This window comes from Octodon degus, unplaced genomic scaffold (genome assembly GCF_000260255.1).
Source record: "Octodon degus isolate 3935 unplaced genomic scaffold, OctDeg1.0 scaffold00067, whole genome shotgun sequence".
NCBI classification, from domain to species: Eukaryota; Metazoa; Chordata; class Mammalia; order Rodentia; family Octodontidae; genus Octodon; species Octodon degus.
Genome location: NW_004524643.1, coordinates 318482 through 339928, shown reverse-complemented (window position 1 = coordinate 339928; position 21447 = coordinate 318482). Strand labels below are relative to the sequence as shown.

The following is a 21447-nucleotide window of genomic DNA, read 5'->3' as shown; positions in this document are numbered from 1 at the left end:
TACTCAGCATTCTTAACCAAACTTCTGGTAAATAGGTAGTAAAGCTGTATTAATGTGCATGCATTCCTCAGAACTTCTTGTATGTTAACACAGCGTTCTCACTTGTGTGACTCTCCAGTCCAGTCATACCCAGTGAGGGTGTAGGTCTGCCTCCATCTACTTTTTCTATTTGATGTGTCATGTACTAGTCTTATGATCCTGTCAAAACAAGAAATGCCAGGTGGATGTAAATTTATTTTTACCACTTTGTGATTAATAATTGTTGAACATCAAAGAGAAAAAAAACTGAGCTCAGTGTTGTTTGTAAATTTATTTAGCTCCTTAACTACTAGATTTACCTTTTGAAATGGCAAAAAATCATCTCAGAGAAGTGCTAACAGATGATCTCAAGATAAATATTTGAAGAGTATCAGAATTGTTTTCAAGCATACAAGATATCTTTTTAAAAAAATTAGGGGCTTATTGTCTCCTGTCTTCAACAGTTTCATTTATTATTTACAGCTCAAATGTCACTTCATTTTCAGATTCTCTCATATTGTCAAAGTATGGAGATGTACAGCTGTAAAGCAGTTGCAGGAACTGTTTGAGCTTGGTGTGGTCGATGTTCATCCTCTTCAGCTTTTGTCTTGCCCTTCTACAGGGAAGGCAGTCAGTCCCTGGTGGAGGTGCCACGTAGGCTGCTGCAGCTCGCACAGGCTGCACAAGCATACCTCATAACGTGTTCTTCCCTAGTGTTGTGTTGCCCTTCAGCAGCTCTCAGCAACTCAGCAATCATAGACTGAGTTGCGAGATGATCTCTACTCTCTAAATGTACAATCACAATTTACCTACTGTAAGAGAAGATAAAATATATCAGAACTCACACAGCTGCTCTAGAGTCTAGTATTTTGAATGCTAAATTTGTACTAAAGAACTAGTAAGCTCCTAGGAGCCCAGAGCACCATGCAGTCTTCACTGGGAAACTTGAACTAAGAAATCAAAGCCACAAGCAACCAAGATAATTTAGCTTCAGAGAACTGTCTTCAGTTGATGAGTTTATTCATTTAAAACCATACATTAAAATTAATTTCCATAGCTTCTGACACGAACCCTTTTCCTTTTTCAAAAATACAGTACTTTCTTCCCTTTTAGATGTCGCATCCTCCTATGTATGCTCATTTGCTTTGGGGTTTTTCCCTTTCCACATCTTTGGGCATTTCTTCAGTCTTAGGGTCTTAAGTCTTGCTTTACTTAGTCCTTGTTTTTTCCAAGGTGCTCTTCTCTGCCATTTCCTTTCTGAGTCATTTCATTCATGTGGGAGGCTGAACCCGTCACTTTCATGCTGAAAACTATTCTGTCTAGGTTCCAGCTTCCCTCCTAAGTTGGGATGTATCATTCCAGACCTCTTTTCCTCTTCAACAGCTGACTGGCTCCTTAAATGCCTATAAAGTTTAATCTACATTCCACCTCCCCACACAGAAAGTTGTTTTCTTCCCTTCCTGTTACCTTTTACACCACCTACCACTTTCTTGCATCCCTGTCAAATCTGCCTCCTAAACAGAACTTAGCTATCTATCTGCCTTTATTTCTTCTTTATTCTGGATAACACATTTTAAAATTCCGCCCAAGTATTTTAACTACAAATTATTTAAAATATATATTCAATACATATCTTCTAAAATGGCCACTTACAAGAGTCTATAAAAGCAGATTAAATCCAGTATTACTTGGTATTTCTGATACTTTCACTAGCTTTAACTATTCCTTTCCCAAACAAAAATTACGAGCATGGCAAGCTATTTACAAGATGATATGTAATTGTGTTGATCAGGCGGACACATTGTAAACATTATCCTTTCAGCTCAAAATCTTTCTCATTTATTCTCATCTTGCTCATTTATCCTAAAATAAGTTATCCACTGCCTGTTCAGTGCCTTCATGAATGTCACGTTCTTTCATTAAACAAGGGGTCCTCAAACTTTAATACACGTACATCATAGTCATTTGAGCACTTATTAAGTATATGAATTATAGTGCTCCAAGAATGTAGACATTGTGCATTTTTACCAAGTTACCATGTGGTTATGATTTGTATGGGCTTAGAAAACAATAAGATACATTCTGAATAAATGTTAAGTCTTACCATTGGTTGAACTAATGGAACTATCTAAATTTTTAAATTAAAAAAAAAGCCAAGCATTGTGGCACACACCTACAATCCCAGCAGTTTCGGATGCTGAGGGAAAAGGCCCAGTCTGGACAACTGAACAACTCATGGAGCTCACTCTCTCTCTCCTCTGTCTCTGTCTCTTTTATTTCTTTTTTCTTTTTTTTTTTTTTTTTTCTCTTTTTCTGTGGTACCTGGGATCAAACTCCGGACATTCTGCATGCCAGGCAGGCACTTACACCACTGAGCTGTGAGCTGTCTTAACTGGCCTGAAAACATCTCTTTTAACCAAAAAGTATAAAAGGCTGGAGACATACCTCAGTGTAAAGGCCCTGGATCCTGGGGACATAGCTCAGAAGCTTAAGCACCTGCCTGACAAGCACAAGGTCCTAAGATCAATCCCTGGTACAAAAAAGAAAAAAGAAGAAATCCCTTACTGTAATTTAAGATTTAACCAATAATAGCTAAATAGGTAATGAGTTCTATTCCACAAACTCTGTGAGAACTGTAATGCTAAATTATTTCAGGTTCAGTTTATTCACTGTTAATAGGCTTGTAACAAAGACTGTCATCCATAGTTACTGTTTTATGTTTCCTGAAAAATTTTTCTCCTCTTGTCTCAAATCTACCTGATAAAGAATATCAGCCTCTAGGCACCCTTACTCTCACATCTTCACAGATGGCTCTCATCCTTAGGTTAAGAGTTGATCCTCCTGCAATTTTACCTCATTCATTTGTTTAAGAACCCACTTATATCTTGCATTCTTTTTTTCATTTAAAAATTTAAAGCATCAAGCTGGAAGCTGGAAAAACATTTTATGTCCCCAGATTCCTTCCCTTCCTGGCACAAAATGCTTTGTAATCTCCAGGTCGCCTGTTTTCATTCAAACTGCAATTACAAGTTTCACAGCAGGACTGAAAGAATCAGGCAAAACTTTTGTCTTATCCGGGGAATATCCTGAGAATGAAAGAATAGCTTCCAGTTAGTTACAGTACAAAAATACAGTCCTTTTCATATTATAACTAACATAGCTTTCCCCTGGTTCTAATTTAAAATCCATTGGTACTTTAGGAATCAAGTTAGAGCTTGAGGTTTTCTATTTTACTAGGAAGCCAGGATTCCTCTTTTTACAATGATCTTTTTCCTCTTTTTCTCCAGAAGAGCAAGATCTCTTTTGAGAGTTTATAGTACTTGTTTTTTGTTTTCTGCCTCACCTAATTTTTCATTTCCCAATTTCCTTTTTTGAAAAAAGAAATATGATTTCAGGGGGCCTGCCCCTTAGCTCAGTCCTTTAAGTGGCTGCTTCAACAAAGCAGTCAGACTCAGGTTGCTGTGGTTCGATCCCAATTCAAGCCAGCCAAACCTGCCCTGAAGGCATTCGGAAAAAAAAAAAAAAAAGATTTCATTTTATCTCCACGTAACAGATGTAAAATAAAGGCTGAAATCATGGACAGAAATTTTACTGTAGGAAGTTTTTGAGACTTTATCAACATACATGATTGTCTCATCTCAGTTAACTGAAATATATGTTTAAATATAGCAGCTGCACAGCCAGGAACTGAGATCTTCAATCTGCCAGCAGTTACTACATCAGGTAAGACTCAAAATATGTCTTTAAAAAAAAAAAAAAAAACAAATTGCATAGCCGGGGAGATGGCTCAGTGGAATAAGCACTTCTCTGGCAAGCGCAAGGGCCTGAGTTCAATCCCCGGTTCTGCCCAAAAAAAAAAATGTCATTTACCACTATTGATTTGGTATCGTAGTATTCAACTCAAAAAGTAATGTACTGATTGCATACCAGGGGATTCTTCCAGTATGCAAAAATGATTATAGTCAGGAAGAGTCAACAGCTCAGATGGGGAGATTCAATAAACACTGAAAGGTAAATGAAGAGAGAATCAAAATTGGTAAAGGACAAGAATGGCATAGATAGTAGGAAACTAACAAAAGTGGTAAATTAACTAATGGAAGCATGGGTAACAAATTCCCAGAGAAGGCAGATTCCTTGTGTTACCTGTGGATGGAGATAGCCTCTGTGTTGACCCTCACGGGTATTCTAGGTAACTTGAATTCAGTGGGCTGGAAGGGTGTGTGCAGTCTGTTCACTTCCCTGTATCCTGAAACAAGCAGAAATGTGTTCTTCTAGGTGCAGTTAGCTCTAGAAGCCATTCTTTTGCTGATCCTGCCAGTAATCTGGGCCTAGAAGACATTATCAGGAAGGCCCTCATGGGAAGCTTTGATGACAAAGTTGAGGATCATGGAGTTGTCATATCTCAGCCTGTGGGAGTAGTACCAGGTAGTGCCAGCACCTCACTTATGACCAGCAGTGAGACACGGAGGGATGAAGGGGACCCATCACCTCTCTCAGGTAAGAGTTTTCATTTTAGTGTTCTACTACCTTTTTTGGGGGGTGGGGGGAAGAAGCAAACTTATTTGCCAAGTTCTGATGCCTCAATGAGATAACCATTTTCTCAGTGACTTTTGTTCCTTTTAGATTTTTAAAATATTTTTTACCTGCACAGAAATAAAATTTACTCAAAATCACTGCCCTGGAACCAGATTTTTGTTTGTATCTAGTTCTTACCATACACTGTAGTGAAATCACAAGTTGTTTTTGAACAAAAGTGACTTAAGACTGCAGGAAAAAAATTATAGGCTTAATGTAATTTTAACCCATAAAAAAGGGAAAGAAACCAGTGCCACCCAGTCCATGAAGTTACAGAACCCAGGCAGCTAGTGTTGCTGTGGGGTAAGCAACCTTTCACACAGGTCAGAAAAGAAGACTAGAGTTTGATCCTTTTAACCTCCTGTTAAAACCAAGCAAACAGAAAACTTAACTTTTAATGTTCATATATGACCTGTCTCTTAATCTTTTGAGAAAGTACCTTTTCTACTTAAAAAAAAAAAAATTACCTGAAAGCAGTATTTATTTTTAGTGTTATTTTTCTTTGTTATCCTCAAAAGATCTCACTATGGTTGCATAAAGTGAGATGAGAAGTTCTTTTAAAAAAAACCCCAAAACGCTACACACAGCTTGAAAACTTAGCAACTTACCAGGTATTCTAAAAAAACATTTTCTATGCCACGGGGAAGTAGGAAGGGGGTGTTGCTGTAGACCCAGACAGGGCGCAGGGCGCATATAATCCCAGTGCTGGGGAGGCTGAAACAGGAGGATCACTACGAGTCTGAGCTGTGTCATGAGACTCTGTACCAAATAATTTAAAAAATAGTAATAATTTCCCCTCATCCTTAGATGCCAGTTTTTATGGATTTAAAGTATGTGTTTAATGTGTAATACTGGTGACTATTAGTGAATTACAGTGACACTGGTACTGGATGTGGGATATGCTAATACTGTTCTGCTGGGGCCGAGGAGAAACTGTGCTAGGGACAAGAGCGCTTATCTCATTTGAGATCTGTAATATTCTATCCCAGAACCCAGTCAAGAATATCTCATGCCTGTGAGCTTCATTAAAATACAAAGGGCCACCAAGACTTACTGAGTCTCTGCTGAGGTCTTGCTAATACAGTGTTTTAATGCCTATTTGCTTACTTTGATTTAGGGGACAGAGCTCAGGGAAGTAGGTAGGAAGTAAGGATTTAATATTCTGTCATTTAATTTTTTTTCTTTCCTTTAGCACAGCTTCTGTTAGCCAGGAAAGAAGCTTCTATGTTTCAGAATTGTGTTTCCTCAGTTGCCAGAGTTTTTTAGTCTGAAAATGCAACCCTTTGCTGGGGTTGTATTAAATGAATTTGTCTTTTAAACACTGTTTTTATTTCATCAGCTATTAGGGTCTGGAGTTTTTAAACACTATTTTTATTTCATCACCTATTAGGATCTGGAGTCTTTATACTATCATTTTGCTTTATCACTTAGCATAATTTAACTTGAATTTTATTTTTAGGAGGCGTCTGCAAACCAAAGCTCATCAGCAAGTCCAGCAACAGGAAGTCTAAGTCCCCCATTCCTGGGCAGGGCTACCTGGGAGCTGAGCGACCCTCCTCTGTCTCCTCAGTCCACTCAGAGGGGGATTACCACAGGCAGACACCAGGGTGGGCCTGGGAGGACAGGCCCTCTTCTACAGGTAAAGAGCTGGGTTTACCTGGTAGAAAATGAAACTTAAAGCAATTCATCTCAATACTTTGTTACTAGTTCCTCAAACAAATCAGTAATGCTTATAGTCTGGAAAATGATATTCCTGTTTTTGTATCACTCATTAATAGATTCTAGTTTGCAGAATAAGTTAATAAGTTAATGTAATCTCAATCTTTGATCCAAGGTCTAACAAACAGCTATGAAAAGATCTTATCCATTCTACCCACTTCTGTATTATGCTTGTTGGTAGCTAGCATCAATTTATGGTTTCAGTTCTTTCAGGAGTAGAACCTATTAAATACTACTTCCTCCCAAGGTGACTTTACCTTTCATATGAATATTCTTAGATAAAGCTCTCAAGAAAACACCAAAAAATCTAAATCAGATTTAGAAGAGTTTAAAAAACATCATCCATGGGTTCATTATGTTCTCCATTTTGTACTTTTTTGTAAAGTTACAACTCTGATACTAGGATATTTGCTAGGCGTGGTATACCCCTATAATCCCAGCACTTGGAAGGCAGAAACAGGAGGATCACTGAGTTAGGAGTTACAGACCAGCCTGGGCTACAAAGTGAGCTCAAGGCCAGCCTAAACTGCATAGTGAGACTATCTCAAAACGACAAAAAAAAAAAAAAAACCCAAAAAACAAAAAACAAACTCAAAGAAACCCTGGGATACTTGCTATAAATTTTAAGGTTTCAGACAAGTTTTTGCTGTCCTTTTCTTAGCAGGTTAAATATACATTATGTCACATACATTTTTAAAAAGCCTTAACTGACCACTCTCCCTTAAACATAAAAAAAATGAGCTGAGCATGGTGGTGCATGTCTATAATACCAGCACTGAGGAGGCAGAAGCAGGAGGATCTCCCTGAGTTTCAGGCCAGCCTAGGTTACATAGTGAGTTCAAGGCCAGCTTGAACTACAGTGAGACCCTGTCTCAAAAAAACAAGACCAAACCATTATACTAATACAGTTTAAGGCTTTCCCCTAAATTTTATATTATTTTGAGAATATATGACTTAAATGAATATTGCTGCTTCTCCATATCTTAGTAAAGGAATTATTATGAGACCACACAGACCATTACTTGATTAAATGTTTTTAGTTTCTCAAACTATAGGTGCTGTTCTAGGGACAGTTTAACTGTCTAGAAATCCTCAAAAGGTCGTAGTGTTCTTTTTACTTAATGGGTCCTATTTGTAGATCTATTCAGTGAGATTCTCTAGATCACACACATATTGCTGCCTCTCCATCTATAGACATTCCTGGGTATCCCCCCTTGTGAAAATTGTACTCCATTTCTTGTGTAAAGTCAAGGGAGATCTTGGTGTAACCAGACTTTCAGTTATAGCTTAATACTCCATAGTTTCATTTAGTCCAGCTCTGGGCATTTCTCCTGTGGGCTTAGCAACTCTCTATTTGTTTATTCAGTGTTACTTGTCCTATGTAGACTTTGTGTTCCATAGTGGTGAAAACTCAGACTTTCTATGTTGTATTAATTTTTTATTGTGTAACAGATATTTTACTAGAATAATCCTGTGCTACCCCATCCTGTAATGGTTGGATTAGATGAAACATCGATTATGCTTGTAACACTGAAACCCTACTTTTTCTTTTGTCAGGTTCAACTCAGTTTCCCTATAATCCTCTGACAATGCGGATGCTCAGCAGTACACCACCAACACCAATTGCATGTGCCCCCTCCGCTGTGAACCAAGCAACCCCTCACCAACAGACAAGGATCTGGGAGCGGGAGCCTGCCCCTCTGCTCTCGGCACAATATGAGACTCTGTCGGATAGTGATGACTGAACTGCAGAGTGGATTATTTGGGCCAGGGCCCAGAGAAAGCGCTCCAGTGTTTGGTGATTGCATTTTAATTACAGGTTAAAACCTGGCCTTCCTATGACTGCACCCAAAGACTTTTCAGAAGAGCCAGGGCCACAGAGATGAAGAAATGATGGAAATTTGGAAAGTCAAGTGGGACAAAATAAAAGAACTGCCTTTCATACAAGGCAATTCAATGGATTATAATAGTGGAGGGTTGAAATGTAGTTTTTAAAAAGTGGACAACTCCTGTTCTTACATCAGTTTGTAAAGAAAAAGAAAAATCACTTTTCTGTAAATAGATGACCTTTTTGCAGTGTATCCCCTTGCTGTAGTATTTGGTGTACTTATATGTTCAAATCAACACATCAACATCGGGGGTAATTTTTAAAAATCTTTTTTGTCTACCTTTTTAACCCTTGCCTTCTAAACAACCTCACACAGCCCATTTACATGATGGCTGTCACGGGCATTGTACTTTTATCTGATTTCCTTTCCTCTAAATTCAGCTTCCCAGTGATGTTTAAAATCTTGTGGAAAAATGTTTAATTTTTTACACAAACCCTGCTATACAATCTGTACATCAGGGTCAAAAGGTAGGAGCAACAAAATTCTGCCATATTGTAAATTTCCAGTGCTGGCTTTAATTTTTTTCATTAGTAGCACTGAAAAATATTGCATGGGTATGTTATACTTCAGTTTTTAAAGTTTTAAAGGCTTATTTGAGGCATACCTCACTGTTATGCACACTGGTAATTTAACCATGCCCCTAAGTACTCCTTTTCTTCTGCATTTGATGCAGCCCAACAAAGCTTTTGTTTCAAAATAAATTTGACTGCCCTGTCCATAGCTATAATAGATTGTTATTTAAGACTCTTGGTGTCTCAGGTTTCAAAGGAGAAACACTTTTCTTCAATTTGATACATATAATTGGTTGAGTTAAAAGAAAATCTGTATGTTATCTTGGGCTGTTTGACTTGCTTTGGTACTGCATCCTGGAACAAATCTTTCCCACCTCTTTGTTAGCACCTACTTGTTCTTCCTTCCTTGGGGCAGGAGTTCATTGTTTAATATTTTCATTTCACAGATCTGCAAAGTGCAAATAATGTAAAGGATTGCATTCTAAAGTATGGCACAAGGGGCTCCATTTTATCCATCATTAGTAATTGTTTGTTGAACTTTCAGATTTTTCATACAAATTATAGCATTTAAGCATCTTTCACTAGCATATAGATACTAACAATTTTGGGAGAAGGCCACTCACAACTGGAAAGGGCAAAAATAGCAGTCTCTCAGGATCATTAAAAAAATAGCACTTTACAGACTTTCAAGTAAACCAAAATTTTAAAGTACTCAAACCTCTTAAGGAAGCAGTTTTACTCACTGACACCCTCCTATCACCAGTAGCACTGGTGTCTAATCCCTGTTTTACAGATGAAGATAGGCTTAATGCTTTATCATATACTTCACTAAGTGACAAACACAGGCCACTGCTCTTTGTCCAGAGTCAAGGCCTCTCTGCTTGTTACTGTTCTGCTCTTATACACTTGAGGGTCTCAAAACAAAGTGGTCAGAGTTCCTCTTACTTGGAAAGTTGACACTTTTATATTTACAATTACATATTTTTTTCTTTTTGCGAGTACCAGAAATCAAACTTCAGACCTTATGCTTGCCAGGCAAGTGTTGCACCACTAAATCCCTGGCCCTTCAAGTATAATTATAACGTGAATGAAAACTGATGACTAAATGTTTTCAATAGTTTTCTCCTATTATTTTCAGGTACTGACAATTCTAGAGTTTAGTAATTGCTAACTGACCCCAAAGGAGAACAAGTTAATTTCTAAAACCCTGAGGGTCTTAATCTATTCTAAATCAATCAATGCCTAACTTGTTACTTTTGCAGTTCTAGTTTTTGCAGTTCTAGTGGAGGCCCCCAAGGTAAGCTGAAGCTAACTACTCCACCCTCATCACAGGAATCAAGTGATTACTTCACCTCTTACTATCTGGAGAAGAGATTTCATAATAGGAGATAAAATGCAGTATATCACTGCTTAAAACTGAGGAAAGGACAGAATTTTATACAGCTTCCTTATTTATGGGACAAACCCTGAAAGGGGTAGAAGTTCGTCTTACCATGCTGCCAATGGCAAACATAGCTCAGCCAGTGGCTGATGACTTGCCAAAGCCAGCTGCAAACCAAGGCATACCTCTGCTAGCTTACACTCAGCATTCTGATGCTGTATCTGTAAGCCTAATTCTTTAGCAACTAGAAGTAAACTAAGGTCTCCCAATTCTGCTTATAAAAACATTACAATTTTCCAGTGCATGTTTACAGTTGGGAATTTGATAAATGCTTTAATTGTGAAATGTTGAAAACTCCAAAGACAATATGGTTCAGAAATTTATACTATTTTAAACAAGTTTTAGTTCAAACCAATCAGTAAAAGCAATCAATGCTCCTTTTGCTTCACTACCTTGGTTTACACCAGTGCAAATGAACTCCAATGAGAATATCCACATGCAGAGATTCTTTTTTGAAAACTACTAGTTTTTCCAGAAATGAGATTATAAGCTCAATCATTGTGAAGGACAAAAAACTTAAATAAAAACCTTAAGTTTTAGTAACTCTTGCAATTGTGAAAAAGTAAACATTCTCAGCATACAAGGTGAGTGGTTGACATTCATTTTTTTAAAGACTGGATTACACTGGAAACTAATAATCTCAGATTTAGATTTGGTTGATGGAATTAGCTGGTTGGTAAGCAGTAAGCCTAGATAAAAAGCAGAAAAAAATTATATCTGTAAAATATAAAATTCTAGCTCTAGTCGAATTCTTAATTTGACTTTCATGGTTTCTATTATTTTGTTTTTATTCAAGTTATTTTTTATCACTAACTCAAAGATTACTGGAATACACACAATACTGTTGTAGAGTTTCTGGTTTATTATGAAGATTCTTCCAGTATATACATGACCAAAAATGTCAGTTCACCAGTTGTACCTTACACACACACACACACACACACACACACACACACACACACACACACAATCAGTGTTCCTTTGCAGTACCTAGAAAAACTGCCTCTCCCCCCCAACAAATGGCTAATTGAAAAGACTGCTGTAGTAAGAGCATCAGTCTGTGTATCTTATATTTACATATTTTGAGGCAGTGTGATAAATCTTTCAAAAAGTGGTCTGTTCATTTAAAGTCGTATGACCAGATTCCTTCCTCCATGGTTAAGAAAGAAATTTGTTTCTTTCTCACAGGTGAGGATACAAATCACAAAATCAAAAATCTAGGACTAATAGGGATCTAGTCAGTGGCTCTACTATGCCAGCAACACACATCACAATTACTGGTTGTTCTGTAAGGCCCTAATTTGAGTCAGAAGGTCTAAGTTCTTAAGTATAGTCTAGGTGTATCTTTAAGAGAACCGCTTGTCACCACAGCTATAAAGAATTATGATTGCTCAGACAGTTCTAACAGGTAAGAGGTCATATTATCCCCACCACCACCATTTTTAATAGCTACATAAAACCAGGCACATAGTTCACTTTTATTTATAATCAAGTGGGTACTATACTCACAAGTGCCCAGTCCATTTTAAAACTTCATGTGGAGTGCTGGTGGTACTGCTTCATGCATTAAATCCCACACTGTGCTTCGTGAAATAGAATGTAAGAGAAATAACTCACCATAATTCCCCTTTGCCATGTGATAAGTATTTTGGTCTGCCAGATATTGATGAAGAGAAATGTAGTAAATCAGTAAACCAAAATCATACGGTAGAGATAACAAGTATAATTACCATATCCCACCCCAAAGGAAAACTGGCCCATGTCAGTCTGTAATTAAACGAGCATGAATACCACCTAACCATGTTACAACAGAAAGCATCACTTAACATCAGTCCTCATAAGTCACAATTAGTTGGGTCAAAGTTATCCTTCCTTCAAAAACAAAGTGGCAGTATATACAACTTGTCCTTCATCAAGGCTAAATGGAGGAACCCTGAACATCAAGAACAAAGGATTTACACGATTGATCTGGACACCACAGACATCAGAATAACTGTTCCTGCTGGTTACCAGAAATTACCTTCTCTACAACAAAAATAGATTTAGAACTTGATTAAGTTAAGTCAGAGATCTACTTTTTCTCAACAGGTCAGCCAATTCTTCCCTGATGTGCTGTACAGAAACCTCATCTCTTTTCAGCTCTGCTCGCTTCAGTGCTTCCTGGTAGATCTCTTTTGCTTGTGTATATCGTTCTAAAATAACCCAAAGAAAAAGAAGAAAATGTGTTTTCAACATGACTATGAAAAGCTAGTACCAATGGGGATTCAGGTCTAATTTCCTGTACGCTAATACTGAGTGACAGACTGGATCCTGCTTCATTGCAGGCCTGTTTAACAAGCTGACTTAGACCAGATCTGACCCAGGTATAAGAACTCCAAATCACCTGAGTGCTGTGGGATTCCTCACTGTGTATTTTTTGATATACACTGGGGCCCTCACTCAACCAACCAATGGCCTTCTATATGACAGCTGAAAATGACAGCTGAGGCCCTAAGCAGTACACTGTAGAGTGATGACCCTCAGAAACGTCTGTTAAACTGATGCTCTCTGTCACACCCAGCTTCTCCAGTAAAGTTTGAGAAACAGCAAGGTGCAAACACTTAAGAACTTCAGATGCTATCATTGCAGAGTTTTCTATCAACTATAAATTCATCAGGCTACTGCAGATACACGTTATGTGATTAGGAAAAATGGTACTTAACCCTAACATGCTATTTCTACCCTTCTTCAACCAACCTAAGTTAGGATTTTCCTCACTGCTCCTCGCCCTCCCTAAATACATTTTCACTAATTTATAAACTCAGTAATATCCCTTTGTAAAGCAAGCCAGTCAAGTTTCCTTTGCTACTTACCTCTATGTATCAAAATTGCAGCTAGATTACTGAGTACCATGTGCAGCTCAGGATGATTTATCTGTCTTGCCAGTTCTGATGCCCTTTCCATATAAACATAGGCTTCATCAAAGTGCCCCTGTGCATCCAATGTAGTAGCCAGGTCACTCATCAGTACAATTGTCTGTAGATTAAAAAAATCTAGCTTTAAAAAAAAAATGTATACAGACTGCTTATTTAACATTTGTTACATTGTGAGTACAACACAACTTTATCTTTCCTAACATTCCACAGAAGGGGAGGGATGCCAACCTTTAACAATTTACAGGCACTTACTCAGTACAGTGTGCAGTATTAGTTCAACTCTGACAAATGACACAAACACAGAAATTAGGGTTAAGGTAAGCAGTGTTAATTATCACATTAGAAACTCGAAAAGGCAAAAAAAATTCTAACAGACGGGCAGCTCATTCAGGAACTATTCTTATTTCCCATTCCTTTTCCCAATATATTTTCCTGCTCAGCTTCTGTTGTTCCTTAGAATTCATTCTTTGACATCAGGGATCATGAATTTAGGAGTATCTGGCATCTCCCTTCTATCACTGGTATTATAGACAGCTAAGTTACTTAACTGAGTCATGCAGTGCAGAAGACAGCTATGGCTGAAGATGCACCTGTTGAAGCTCAGCTCTCAGGACAAAGGAATGACTATGCCCATACACTTCCCCTAGGGAAGAATACTAGTGATTGATATTCTAAATAGATCTGTAATGCAAGCACTAGAGGCTGAGGTAGGAGGATAGCTGCCCTGGCCAAGCTGGGCAACAAAGTGAGCTCAAGGCCAACCTGAACTGCATAGTAAAGCCTTGTCACAAAAAGACAAAAAAAAAGACATCGATCACCTTTGGTATAGGATCAAAACCTTCAGAACCCACCCTTTTCAGGATTGTCCTTGCTTGTCCCATGTGTACTTGCTAGGTGACTTGCTTCCCCATTTGAAATGCTTCCTCATTTAATAAATATCATCTAAGTAGCTATAGTTTTCATCTTATTGGTTGACCATAGTTTTGTCCCACTTCAAACTGACCCTGTGATTTTCCATTGGATCAATATATTACTTAAGCAACTATACTTGTAATATTACTAATTAACTATAGTTCTGACTCATTTCAAACCACCTCACCTCATGGTTTTATTGATAAACTCTCTTGAGAAGCTGGCTCCCCAGGGTCAACCATGCAGGACCTCCTTCTATGACACTTAGACAAAGCTTTTTTTCTCTTAATAAATACTTGGTAGTCTTAAAAAAAATCTGACTAAAGCTTCCATAATTTTGAGAAGCCAACCTCTTTAGCATCTGTCTGCCTCTAAAACCTTATTATAATGTCATTCCTGCTGGTGATTTTGAGGCTCACTGAAATAAAAAGAAAGATCTATTTTAGGAAGAGTCTCATTAAAGTATTTAAAATTTTGGTACTGAGAAAGGAGATAAGCTACTTTTTTTTTTTTTTTTTTGGCTGAACCAGGGATTGAATTCGGGCCCTTGCACTTGCCAGGGAAGTGCTTATTCTACTGAGCCATCTCCCCGGCCCCTAAGCTTCTACACTTTACCCTCCATTGAAGCTATGCTTTTGGAACTCTGATTCTAATACTTGGTAATCTGAATTCTGTGCTTGCTATCTTATCTTCATGGAAGTCTCATTAGAACACACTGGGGGAGGGGGGAGGCTGCCCCTTAGCTCAGTTCTTTAAGTGGCTCCTTCAACAAAGCTGTCAGGCTCAGGTTGCTGTGGTTGGAGCCCCACAACTCAAGCCAGCCAAACCTGCCCTGAAGGCATTCGGAGCAAAAAAAAAAAAAATTCTTATTGGGGCCAGGGAGATGGCTCAGTGGCATAAGCACTTCCCTGACAAGCACAAGGGCCTGAGTTCAATCCCCAGTTCCTCAAAAAAATAAAAAAATAAAAAAAAATTTAGAACACACTAGGTAAAATGTCCAATATTCTTTTCCTAGACATAATTCATAGCTCTAATTATCTTCCCAAACATTTTATGTTTAGTAAAGTTAAAAACTGTCTTAGGTTGTGGCTGGAAGCGTTCATAGACAAAACAATCTCTTCTTTACCTATAAGAATTACTTTGATATAACAGTCAGATTTCAATTCAATGTACTTAGTGTTCCAACACAAAGTTTTGCATGTTGTGCTTACATTCTGTAACACTACACAAGTATTTAAAATTTGTTTTGGTACTGGGAATCAAACTCAGGGCCTCACACTTTTTAGGAAGGTGCTGTGCCACGACCCCACTGGGATCCAGTGCTTTAAAACTTAATGCCATCCAGACATGGTGCTGGCATTGAAGGCCAGGGTAAACTATGTAGCAAGATCCTGTCTCAAAAAAAAAAAAAAAAAAAGGAATGCAGTCTTTGTTTTTCTTATTCTTTTTTTTTGTATTTGGTACTGGGACTCACTACACAGCTCAGAATCATAGTGATCCTCCTGTTTTCAGCCTCCCTAGCACTGGGATTACAGGCGTGTACCACCGCACCCAGTCTATGTGGCTGGCTCAGTGCACCAAGGGACAGGATTGGTGGTGTGGTACGTGGTGGTGGGGATTGAACCCCAGGCCCTGCGCTTACCTGCACTTAGTCCACTAAGCTATCTCACAGGCCATATTTACTCCTTTTTTAAACTGCGGAACAAGGGAGGCAAGGAAACTCATGTATTAACTTGATTCTTACAAGACGTTAATGGGATGTCTACAGAGTCCATTCAGCACAGGCTCTATACACTAAAGCTACAGATACAGAAGCACAAGGTGCATGGTTAGATCTGCCTCATAGAAAGGTTGGTCTCTTGCTCAAAGTGCAATGCATTGAGTCACGCAATGCATTCTGGGCAGACTTGCTAACTGATGAGCAATTTCAAATCCCTTCTGAAACACATAATTGAGTGCAGGCAGACTGGTAGTAACAAAGTGAATGGACAAGGCTTGACACAGCAACTAATTCTGTTTGCAGTTAGTGCTATTTCAGGCCCTTTTTTTTATTTTTGAAATTAGTATTTTTTAGCGTATTTTACTCCTTTTTTCCCCATAATTTTATTGAGAGACAAATAGCAATGAGACAGTTTCAAATCAAATTGGTATGACAGTTTCAATAATTAACACATTGCATACATTCTTCCTAATGGTTAATTGCTGTACAAGATGCAGACATAATATCCTGTTTACAAACACTATTAGAACAAATCCCTCTATTCATTAAGAGAATGTAACTATCTATCCTAACCATTTTGAATACACAGATACAAAATGGACATTCATCTGTATCCCCTTTTTTGTTTAGTTCTATCATTTGAATATTATAGGTATGTTAACTCAGCAAAATATTCTAAAAGAGTCCAGTAGTCCTTAATAGTGTTGGGTCTTCCACTTGACTGGCAGTGTCAGAAATTGTTGACCTGAGTCCCCTACAGCTCAACATAACAGCATGGCTTTACTTCTCTCTCTCTTTTTTTTTTTTTTTTTTTTTTTTGGCGGAACTGGGGATTGAACTCAGGTCCTTGCGCTTGCTAGGGAAGTGCTTATTCCACTGAGCCATCTCCCCAGCCCTGGTTTTACTTCTTATACTTCGTTTTTATACTTTTCTGCTGGATGGTTAAGTAAGACCAAGATAAAGCAAGACCTATGCAACAAGAGTTGTAGCTTTTGGGTCAGATAAAGTCAGTGAAATCCCCTCAGGATTTTTCCTGAGATCCTGTACCTCAGATTGTAGATCCTTTGTCAGTGTCAGCCATGTGGATGAGTTACAGCCATTGCTTGGCCAGTGTGCTCTCTGTGAAAGCCTGAGAAATGTTTTCTCTCCATATGACTCTCCTTAGGCACACTCTATATCATCGATCACTTTCCTCTTTGGCCCCATAATCTCCTTGATCAGAAAATTTGGGATACTACCGAGTTACATGACATTACAGTACAAGTTCTCATATGTCCTGAGTCTTAATTGACCTTGGAAGGCTAGGGCCAAAATGTTGGCTTTCCTTGCAGCCCTCCTTTTTCTCTAATTTTGGTCTGCAAACTTAGGTTGTTAACCCTCCACAAGAGAAGCTTATTGTTATTACCATACAACCTAGGCTGTTAAGCTTAAGCTCACTGTCTGAATATCAAACATCTCAGGCATAACATGGAACAGATATTTTTCATCAAGTATTGATATGCTGAACTTTAAGTCCCTACAGAATATGATGAAAAAATTTAAAAAATCAAAATATATTTTTAAAATAGGCATAAAGAATTATATAATTCTTATGTTTACACGTAAGTCCAGAAATCTAACCATATACAACCTTGTAGTAGGACAGTCCTACCACATTCCTTTTCTTGTCTCCTGCCTTCATTCCCCACCATTTCTTAAGGTTATGTTTCCTTTGGTACCTGTGGATGTCTTTCTCCTTGTATTTCTTCTGATATCTGCAGAGCTTTTTCATACATCCTTTGTGCCTGGGATGGCTGTTTGGAGAATAGAAGGTATCGTGCACAAGAATCTAAGCACATGCCCAGGAGAAGGTGGGTATTGGCTTTTTCTTCTTCTAAGAAGGAAATAAGAACATTGTAGGGATGTAACGACGATGTTAGAGAAAGCAACTAACACTTAGCTAACCTCCCTCATCATTTGTGTTACTAGGAGCCACAAATGTTTCAGGTCACTTATGTTATACTGAAAGAAGACAATTTAGGTGTTTTAAAATCCAATTAAGTGACACACTGGACTAGCTGAAATCATGGAACTTCTCCCCACACATTTTAAGTTGATTAACATTCTAAAGAGCTATGAAATGTGAAACTAGTTATTTATCAAAAGAAATAGATGAACATAAACCCGAAGTAGAAAGAATTAACAACAAAAGTCTAAAGTTAATGTAAAAGATACAAAAAAAATACAGTAAAAAGACAAAGAATGCTCAAAATTCCAAATGGAAAGCCTCAAACCAAATTTAAAGAATAGTTAATACAGTTTTCAAGAAAATAATGGCTGGAATGATATATACAATGAGCCACTATATCTGTGTCTGTCTGTCAATCAATACTGTGTATTTTATTATCTGGAAAGCAATAAATTTAAAGCACCTTCCACCACATAAAAATAACTGAAGAAAGATCTAGAGACCAGTATAACCAGTATCAACTTACACAAGTAAAGACTTCTGAAAAATGATCCACATAATGTGGAGAAAATAATATATAGTATAATCCCAACCACTCAGAAAAAGTAAATGTTCCTATAAAGGACTACAAAAACAGGTTGCCTTGAATCTTATATAACAAAATTAGCAGATGCCTAACTGAAGAGTTCTAGCTGGGTTTACTAAAAAAGCTATCATTCACAGCAAACCCTCTACTTATCTTCAAAGTTCTCAGAAAATTTAGAAACAGCACACAATTTAAAGATATATTATTAAGTAAACCTATGACCAATTACTGAAGAGAGAGTTTAAAATAAAACATAGCTATGGGGGCCAGCCGATAGCTCAGCAGACTAAAGCGCCTGCTTAGGCATATGCAGGGTCTGGGGTTCCATCCCTGGCTTGCCATGCTGGGCCCGCCCCCAGGGCACTCTGACATGGGGGCTGAGACTGGGCATGGTGGTACACTCCCCTAGTCCCAGCACTTAGGAGGCTGAAAACAGAAGAATCACTACAAGTCCCTATGAGTTCAATCTGTGCAGAGAGACCCTGTACTAACTACATTAAAAAAACAAAACAAAACAAAACAAAAAAACCTCCTAAAAACATGTAGCTATGGATGAAGATACCTGCTGGTATAACACCAAAGTATAAAGTAAAAAAAAAAAAATGAAGCTTTTCTTTCAACAGAAATCTCAAGTTACTTGCTCTTGTTTAGTCAAATTTGAAATGTCAATACTAATCATTTTTTAAAGAACAAATTAGTAGTCTTAGACATCTCAGAAATTTATGCTCAAATAAACAATGCATGAAAATTATTTTTATAAATTTAAAGTATAAATTTATGGGTAAATGTAAGTGGAAAATAAACATAATACCAACAAAGTGTCTTATGTAAAGACACTATGTTTCTTTACTAAAAGAAAAGATTAAGACAAAAAATTACTATGAGTACTCAAAAATTTAAATACTGAGCAAAAATTTATCAAACAGCAGTTTAATATTTACAATTCTGAGATAAATTATTATGTAACAAGGCAATTAAAATGAAAAGAGGGGCTGGTGAGATGGCTCAGTGGTCTAAAGCACCTACTTAGAACAAACTTAGCAAAGCAAAGGGACTGCGGTTCAATCCCCCAGCACCACATGCCAGCCAGGGCCGCCCCCTGGTGGGCTGAGCTGGCCACACACACCACACACACACACACACACACACACACACACACACAAATAAATAAATAAAATAAATAAATAAAATGAAAAGAATGAGCTAAATCTCCATAATACTCCTTTGAAGTATAAGTCCACATGTAGATAGCTGATTTTTAACAAATTTGGGATTTAGAATTCTGCACAGCTACTAAAATTCATTTTCTCTGAAAATACTTAAAGATGAAGATTGTTCCACATAAATCCGAAATATCACAGAACATATTTTTCTGATATTTTTCACATAGAACATGTATGGTTAACTTTAGACATTATAGAATATACTACAAAAATGATTGCTCAATTACCTTTTTGAAATTTGTATTATCTTTTTTAAAAATTTTACTTTAACGAAAAGAAAAATGAACAATAAAAATAATGGTATAAAATTTCAAAACAAGTTTGTAGCGAAGTAACCAGTTAGCACACCTTGTACCATCACTCTCAAAGCAATTGCTCATATTTGTATTGTCTTTAAATGTTACTATTGTTTTATTAGTTTTTAAAAATACGTTCTATTGGGGCCGGCCTGATAGCTCAGCAGACTACAGTGCCTGCTTAGGCAGAGTGCAGCAAGCAGGGTTCCGTCCCTATGCCGTGCCAGCCCTGCCCACAAGGCGCACTGAGAAGGCGACTGAGACTAGATGCGGCGGCATGAGCCTGTAATCCCAGCACTTGGGAGGCTGAAAACAGGAAAATCACTGGGAGTCTGATCTATGTAGTGAGACCCTGTAGACCCTGTCCTAAATACAGGGGGGAAAAGACATGTTCTGTTACCCTCTTTTTTGGTACCAGGACTCAAATTCAGAACGTCAGGCAGGCACTGTACTGAACTATCTCCCAGACCCTACAGTTCATAATTAGATGATATTTTCAATAGTGTAACTTCAAAAGTATAAGAATATATGGCTGGAAATGCAGGTCAGTTGAGTCCTTATCTAGCATGCATGGCCATGGGTTCCATCGTTACACTGCCAGAAACAAACAAACCCTATGAAAATATTAAAAATAAAATGAACAAGTTGGGCCAGCCAAATAGCCCAGCGGATTAAAGCACCTGCAAGCAGGCACAGGGGCCAGGTTGGATTCCCGGAGGCCTGCCATACAGGCCCTGCCCGTGGGGAGTGCTGAGACTGCAACTGAGACTGAGCCATGGTGGCGTGGCCTGTAAACCTAGCTCTTTGGAGGTTGTAAGCAGGCAGATCACTATGACTCTGTTCTAGTATTGAGACCCTGAACACCCTATAGACCCTTCCCTAAATTACAAGAAAAAAAAAAATGAACAAGTAATTCTAGTAGAAAACTATTAGTCCTGTTATCAGTAGTGGCAATTAACCAGAGTGGAAAAAACAGCATAATTAATGAAGTGTAAATCTAGCTATATTTCTAAGAAGTATTTTTTAAATACATATAAATTTATACAACATTCTGACTATAGCAAAAACAGAAATATCTGTCAGAAAGCCTAAACTAAAAGCATGACCAAGGAAGAAATAAAAATACATTATAACAGAACTCTCAGAAAATAAAAAGGCTCCATAAGCAAAGTGTTAGCATAATGCAAGAGAAAATTTCATAAATTTAATAAAGTATCAGAAAAAAGACCTCCCCACCAGGTATAATGGTGCATTCCTATAATCCTCAGGACTCAGGCAGCTGAGGCAGGAGGATTGTTGTGAGATCAGGACCAGCCTAGGCTACAAAGTCAGCTCAAGGCCAGTCTGAGCTGTATAGCGAGACAGTGTCTCAAAAAGCCAAAAAAAAAAAAAAAAAGAGTTCCCTTCCTTAGAATGTATTGTTTATTTAAATAATTTGCTGAAACACAGTTCTTGAAATACAGAAACTGCTAAAAGTTAAATGAAATCAGATAGTTTAATAACAACTGACAATAAGATGAGGTTGCTTACATGAAGCCCCAAAAGAATCACTTGAACCTGGGGAAAGGGACACATTTATTTCTTCAAACTTACTTTTACTCAAAGAGTAGCCAAACAGAACTCCCAAATATAATGTACTGTACACTACCATGACCATGCAGCGTTCATTCCTGGGACACGGGATCACAAGAAG

General features: G+C 37.8%; 2 protein-coding genes across 21 annotated transcripts in view; one reads left to right on the top strand and one right to left on the bottom strand.

The window, feature by feature from the left end:
- The window catches only part of Ncor1 (nuclear receptor corepressor 1), a 171959-nt gene extending 161049 nt beyond the window's left edge, over window positions 1–10910 (top strand). For all 14 annotated transcript variants that reach the window (XM_023719309.1, XM_023719312.1, XM_023719313.1 and 11 more), the window contains 4 exons: window positions 3688–3741; window positions 4294–4515; window positions 6053–6232; window positions 7870–10910. In XM_023719309.1, the coding sequence (XP_023575077.1) occupies window positions 3688–3741; window positions 4294–4515; window positions 6053–6232; window positions 7870–8057 (644 nt within the window). In that variant the 3' untranslated portion in view covers window positions 8058–10910. The remainder of the gene's footprint in view (window positions 1–3687; window positions 3742–4293; window positions 4516–6052; window positions 6233–7869) is intronic.
- The window catches only part of Ttc19 (tetratricopeptide repeat domain 19), a 37067-nt gene continuing 17965 nt past the window's right edge, over window positions 2346–21447 (bottom strand). The window contains exons 8-12 of one of the 7 annotated variants that reach the window (XM_023719316.1): window positions 17420–17574; window positions 13007–13169; window positions 11772–11807; window positions 4162–4264; window positions 2346–3104 (exon numbers count right to left, since the gene is read on the bottom strand). In XM_023719316.1, the coding sequence (XP_023575084.1) occupies window positions 3089–3104; window positions 4162–4264; window positions 11772–11807; window positions 13007–13169; window positions 17420–17574 (473 nt within the window). In that variant the 3' untranslated portion in view covers window positions 2346–3088. The other 6 variants (XM_023719315.1, XM_023719314.1, XR_002821823.1 and 3 more) reach the window with 6 other exon arrangements.